This window comes from Antrostomus carolinensis, unplaced genomic scaffold (assembly GCF_000700745.2).
Source record: "Antrostomus carolinensis isolate BGI_N321 unplaced genomic scaffold, ASM70074v2 scaffold28096, whole genome shotgun sequence".
NCBI classification, from domain to species: domain Eukaryota; kingdom Metazoa; phylum Chordata; class Aves; order Caprimulgiformes; family Caprimulgidae; genus Antrostomus; species Antrostomus carolinensis.
Window position 1 is genome coordinate 25,583 of NW_010322953.1, and position 6,866 is coordinate 32,448.

At 46.9% G+C, this 6,866-nt stretch overlaps 1 protein-coding gene across 1 annotated transcript in view; it reads left to right on the forward strand.

Annotated features, from left to right (window-relative positions):
- MAP1A (microtubule associated protein 1A) overlaps positions 1-6,063 on the forward strand; it is a 13,880-nt gene extending 7,817 nt beyond the window's left edge. Inside the window, 3 exon segments of the mRNA XM_029085571.1 lie at positions 1-3,637; positions 4,717-4,949; positions 5,898-6,063. The exon segment at positions 1-3,637 is cut by the window's left edge and continues 17 nt beyond it. Coding sequence (XP_028941404.1) covers positions 1-3,637; positions 4,717-4,949; positions 5,898-6,053 — 4,026 coding nt within the window. The 3' untranslated portion in view covers positions 6,054-6,063.
- Positions 6,064-6,866: the final 803 nt, after the last annotated feature.

The window sequence follows — 6,866 nt, forward strand, 5'->3', positions numbered from 1 at the left end:
CAAGTAGAAAGTTCTCCTCTGTCTTCTCAATATGTCTCTGGTGAGGAAAATCAAGACAAAGCATTAACCAGAAACAAAGAAAGGCAAGAATTTTTGCTGACATCTAAACAAGACTACTCCTGCTTAGATGATGAGGAGAAAGCTGTCCTAGATATCTATGCAAAGTCACTAGACCAAGCACTGAAGGTATCTCCCCTGTCTGTAACAGCTACCACTCTGGAAAAGGAGACTGACACAACACCAGAAACAGAAAGGCCTTACAAGTTAGATCAGGGCAAGCCACCTTTATGGGAGGAAGCCCCATCGAAGGATACAGAGAAGAAATCAGAGATCAGTGACTTGTATCAGGAGATAGACTGTAAATACAAGTCGGACAGAAAGCAAGAGGATGACTGCAAATCCACTGAGGGTCTTTATGACTCTACAGGAAGGAAAGAGCAGACGGCAGCAACATCTACTCTGTTGCAATCTACAAGACCAGCAGAATATGAATATATAGCAACATCCCCAGAAGAAAGTGCTGCAGTGTCAGGGCAGCATGCACACTCCCCTCTAGGACAGGGCCCTTCTCAAATAAGTAGTGCTGCTGTGGGTTCTGCCAGCCGAGTGGCATATTCTCCAGAGACCTATTCCAGGAGCTCCCCTGAGCCTTATTCCTATGAGCAAGGGGTCTGCAGACCCAGAGCTGATGACAGTTCTACAAGACAAGAAGAAGAAGAAAGAGAACCAACTCCCTACCCTGATGAAAGAAGTTTCAAGTATGCTGACATCTATGAGAAGATAATTGTATCTGGAGTTGGACCCTCTCCCTTCACACCCAAGGGTGCAGACAGCCCAGGTCACACTGACAAGGTGCCAGCAACAGCACTGATCTCTCAAAAAGGTCAAAGTTTTCATGTCTCTGCAAAGGAAGAAGAGTCCTGCCTTTATACCTCTGCTGAGAAGGAGCTGTCATCTCCAGCATCCCCTAAAGATAAAGCAGATTCAGCCTTTGACTATACAAACATCCACGAAAGATACTTGCCCTTGTCTGAAGCGGATAAGCCAAGGATATCTGAAGAACAGGAAAAACTGAAGGCATCTTCTGCTTTGCCGAAAGAACTGGACTCTGAAGTGCACCCGTCATCCACGAGCACAGCATTTGCATCTCTCACAGACATGACTGACACGTTTTATCAAGGAAAATCAGCCACCTATATTGATGCTGCTTGTCCAGATGAGAACATCACATTGTCTAGCCAGGAGCAGATATCTCTGTCCCTGAAATCTGAAAGCCCAACTCCCAAAGATACGTACTATGAGAAAGCAGGTCGAGGGGAAGAAAGCTTGAGTGACTCGGAGTTAGAGAAAGGCGCTAAGGAGAAATCTGAAAAGGAGTCTAAACTGCACAGCCCTGTTGAAGCTGCAGGCTCAGTCTACGCACACATCTCAGCAATGGACAAGTTTCATGTATCCGAACCCCTTCTGCAAAGCCAGCGTCAGGAGTCCATTTCACCCAGTTCTACTGCCTCTTCACCCTCTGATCTGGGGTGGAAAGAGGAGTGTGGAAGTAAGAAAACCACATCAGCCACTGCTGTGGGGACCTATGTTGCTGGTTACCGTGACCTGCCAGACATAGGCAGAGATAAGCAAGCTTCAGAAATGTACCATTTAAGACAAGATTCTTCACACAAGAGAGAGGTTGCTGAAGAATCCACAAAGGAATCACATTTCTGTGTAACAGATTACCCAAGTGCAGCAGTGGTCTCAGAGTGCCAAGAGCAAGCCATGTACTTGAAATCTGCTTCTGGAAGAGACAAAGAGGTGTACAGAAAGGGCCCCACAGTGGAGGGCAGAGTGAGGGATAGCTCTTCTGGATTTGAGTGCTCCCTGCTAGGAAAGAGGGAAACATCCAGTACATTCAGACATGAACAAACCTCAGCAAGACATTTAGGGGATATCTCTATTCCTTTAAAGGTTCCTTGTGCTTTGCTCTCAGACCAGGGGAAGAAAGATGAGTACTTGGAAGTTTCTGAGAAAATCAGCAGCCTTGACTCATCTTTTACTAAATTCTCACTGCTCAGTCCATATGAAGAAGATAAGTTGTTTTCTAAAGGTGTGGAAAGAGAGTCTGTGCCTCAACAGCAGCTGAAAGATGACTCTTCCAGCCTCTCGGAGGAACCTTCATCTGAAGCTACCACTCCCGTGATGTCAGCTACAGCAGAAAGTTTCTACTCCCATATACTTTCCACACACATGGGTGCAGGAGCAGAACCAGGTACCAGGAGTCTCTGGGATGTGTCTCCACGGATTCCAGATAATGCTGTGAAAACACATACAGCTGGAACCAAAGACTCTGTGTTTGCTGAAGAACATTGTTCTCCATTCATGGGTGGCACAGGTGACAACATTTCGCCATGCAGAAAGGAGTGCCAGAGTTCGCAGCCCACACCATTCTCTGCAGAGCAACAACAGCAACCCTGTGTAAGCAGTCCAGAGCAGAAGGCACCATTTGCAGAACAGCTGATGACACTGACATCTCTCCCTGATGTGTTGACTTCATTTCCTCATCATCAGCACAAAGATGAAACCACAGCCAATGGTCCAACAGAGGTGAGCACCAGTCTGCAAGCTTTCCAGAGTACATACCCTGCAGCAGAGGCAAAAGATGAAAAAACATGTCCTGATTCTGACGACAGTTTTTCTCCATGCGCAGGCAAAGAGGACACAGAGAGGCAGAGCCGTCCTTCCTCTCTGATGTCCCCTGAACACAGTTTCCAGCCCTTTTACCCGGATGTGCAGAGAGGTGGAAAAACAGAGGACCATGGAGATGCTTCCCATGAGATGGAGCCACGTTTAGGAGGCAGTTTTGATTGTGGACAGAAATTTTCCTCATGTGAATACAGGCACAGGAAGGGAGAGCTCTCTCCCTCATTTATCAACCCAAGCCCTCATGAGCTCTCTGAAGATAGTGACCTCTCACAGGAGGATGGTCATCCCTCAGTGCAAGGGAGACCACCCCACACTGGGAGTAGCCCCATGCAAAGTGCCACAGTGGAGGAAACCCCTCCAACATCAGTGAGTGATTCTGGAACCTCCCAGTCAGACTCAGATGTCCCACCCGAGACAGAAGAATGTCCGTCCATCACAGCAGATGCCAACATGGACTCGGATGAAGATGCTGATTTCCTCCCAGTGGACAAAGCTGTTGGGAATGCTCATCATGCCAGTTCTAGGTCCAGCCATGATCCTCAGCCTATTCCAATGGTAGACCCCCATCCCCATCCTCCTCACCCTGATGTCTGCATGGTAGACCCTGATATGTTAGTAAATGAGCAAAGCATGAGCAGAACTGATAAAATTTCCAAGAAAGAAATCAAAGAAAAGAACAAAGGTGTGAGGAAACCTTTGAGTAAACCCAAATCTTCCTCGCCCGCCCGGAAATCGGATGTGAAAGGGAAACGATCACCCACTCCCGTGAAACAGCCATCAGACAAATCTCCAAAATCTGTCACTGCCAAAAAAGAAAGAGATGGAGGAGAGAAGCCCAAACCACGGAATGCGATGGTGCAGCCTCCTCACACAGAAGATGAGTTATCCCGGAGTAGTCACAGCAACCCTGGCAAGAACCTTGTTAATGGCATCAAAACAAACCCTGGTAAGAAATTTTTCCTTAAGAATGCATTTTTTCTTTAGGTTCAACACAGAGAAAAAGCACTGGATTAAATTTAGAAGAGGAGAGAACAGGACTTTCCAGTCAGGCATAAAAAGTTATATGCAGTGATAAGGTAGAGAGGTTGTCACAGAAATCACTTAAAAGATCAAAGCCTTGAGGAAAATGTTGAACCTCTGTAGGTTCAAATGCAAACCACCTCTGAACCGAGACAGACCTGTGACACCTAATTCAGACCTTCATAGGCCAAGATTCAGTTCCACCTAGGGGCTGCATCTCTGTAGGAGCAGTAGGGATTTAGAGGTGGGTGCTGTCAAAGAAATGCCAACAACTGAAGGACAAAATATGTGTGTCTTTTAAAAAGTGGTGGCAACTTCTCAGCCTGTGAGTGGGGTAAGTGCATTGACTGAGCTAAAGCAGTCAGTCAGAATAACAGGATACCACCATGGTCAGATACAGCCTTTCCTCTGAAATGTTCTGCAGAGATGGGATGGGAATAGCTCCCATATCTGAGTGCCACCCACAGAGTAGTGAACTGTTGGAAACTAAGTTTTTCTTAGTTGTCTGACTGTTGGAAACTAAGATCTTCTCTGTTTCCTAAATAAAGGTGTGAAAGAGGGACTCTGCTTCAAGTGACTGTACAGCCCATGACCTCTTGCTAAGTGTTCACACAGAGACCAGTGCTCTGCTGGTATCCTACCAGATGATACCAGTATTAGGTGATAAAAATAGGTCTAACTATTGATTGGGATGACAACTCTGCAAAAGCTAATAATGGAGATTTTTTTTTTTTTATTCCCTTCCCAAGGAAAGGCTTCTGAGCCTAAAGCCTTCCAGTCCCTCCTCAAAGAACAACAGAACGCTCTTTCCCTCCCAAAAGCTGTGACAGCACTAGCCCAGAAATGCACCCAAGTCACCTTTGAGCAGCAGAGCCTGAATAAATCTTAACCTTATTGCTGCAGCTCCACAGAAAAACCTTTTTGGAATTCAAGTCCTTCAGTGTTAATTTGAGTTTGTTCTTTCCAGAAGGGTTTTGATAGCCTCTGTTTTCTTTTTTCCCAAAGCTTCCAGTAGTCCTAAGAGCAGTTTGCCTGTGGTCATGGGTCCACCTGTCTATGTGGACTTGGCGTACATCCCCAACCATTGCAGTGGAAAGAACACAGATCCGGAGTTCTTCAAGCGGGTTCGAGCGTCGTATTATGTTGTGAGTGGAAATGATGCAGCCAATGGAGAACCAAGCCGTGCAGTGTTGGATGCGCTCCTGGAAGGGAAGTCTCAGTGGGGGGAGAACCTGCAGGTAGGTCGTGGAAATGCCAAGGAGCGTGTGTGATGCTCCTTGTGTCACAAGTGCTGGGGAGGTGTGTGTCACAAACATGCCCAGAGGGAGTACACTAAGAGGAAGCAAATGGTACTGGGCATGTCCTGCTATGCAATCTTAGAGGAGTAACTATTCGTACCCATGAGGAGGAGGACACCTGCAAAATGGTGTGAGTGAGGAGTATGTCCTCCTTTCTGCATCCTTCTGAGGGGAGGAAGCATTTAGAGATCATACACTCCTCTGTACGTGCTGCAGCATCGGCCTATCCTCAAATGAAAACAAGCACCGTCACAGTCTGAATTTTCATCAGTCCCCCTCAGCCAGTGGCATTTTTTTGCTAGCCTTGCTTGCTGATGATCTTTCTGGTGGCAATTTTTTATTAGTGTTTGTAAACCAGAGTGTTCTTGCACATAGTTCTTGCTTAGTCAGGTTTGCAGGACATCCTGGGCAGGTACTCTTTCAGAACACAGGTACAAGAAAGTGTGTATGTTCCTTCAGATGAAGCGGCCTCAGATTTCAAGGTCCCTGAGTTGCACATTGGGTCAACAGGCACATAAAGTCTAATTTCAGGCCATTAACAGTGATATCCTCAGCATTGTTCCTTGTCACAGTGAGGGATCTTTATAAGGCTGTTTCTGGAGCTCCACAGAGAGCTGTGCTCCCCTGCACTGCAGCCATGTTCATCATTGCAGTGTTAGTGCTGCCAGTTTGCAGCCAGCTCAGCGTGCCATTGTTCTGGTACTGCATAAAAAAAACCAACAGCTCTGCCTTCAAGAATCTGACATCTGAAAGACATTAAATAGAACAAGCACTACCAAGGGTACAGTGTTCCTAAATTAATGGGAAATTTTAGCCTCAGTTCCTGGGGGCATTGTTTGTCACTGCAGTTGTTCTCAGACAATCATCCCTGCTGCTTTCTTTTCCCAGGTGACACTGATCCCGACACATGATACTGAGGTGACACGAGAATGGTACCAACAGACCCATGAGAAACAGCAGGAGCTAAACATAATGGTACTGGCAAGCAGCAGCACTGTTGTGATGCAGGATGAATCTTTTCCAGCCTGTAAGATCGAATTCTAAATCTCCCACACTTTGCGTTCATCCATTGACTCTCCAATCACCGACGCAACATCAGAGACGCCATCTAATCACAGTCCAGTTCTTCTCTGGTTTAGTCCTCTACATGGTTCCCATTTGTCAGGCAATCGGGTATCCATCTAGCTCAGCACTGGATGCCACGAGGAAGTGCAGCACGCTGTAATATTCTGGACTGAGCTAAGAGTTTGTGCAAGAGCAGTTGCAGGCCAGGAGCACTTTCACTTTCCCTGCTTTATTCTGCTGCCTGTACAGTTTCTGTAGACTATCTTGGCTGCCTTGCTGCTGTGAGAGCTTTTTCTACTCTCTTCCTGGCTGCCTTGCCATTTAACTTGTAGCACCATGAACCTGGTCACCAGAAGGTGAGGGCCGAAGTGCTGCTGCTGCATGTAGACAGTGCATGGGGGGCAGGAGGGGCAGAGAAGAAAATTAATTTGCAAAGAAAATGCACCTAGGAGATGAGGGAAGGTGAAACCCTCCCACTGTAACAAGACAGTGAAGGTCATTCTTCCATCTCCCATCCTGAACATAGAGGTGGTGTTCTGAGCAAGGGGACCTGTACTCCAGCTAGGCAAGACCACTCTTTGCCAGCTTTGCAGGTGTCTGTCCCAAGTATTTGTTTGTGGCATCCTGCAACACCTGGTAGCTATGCTCAGGGAGCTGGGATGAAGGACACATTTGTTTGGGAGCGGTGGGAGGGGAAGGTTCAGCCTGTTGTTCTTTGCTACAAAGAGCACATTCTTAACCTGCCAACTTGAGCTCTGCACACACAGAGTGGACAACGTACTCCTGTACAGC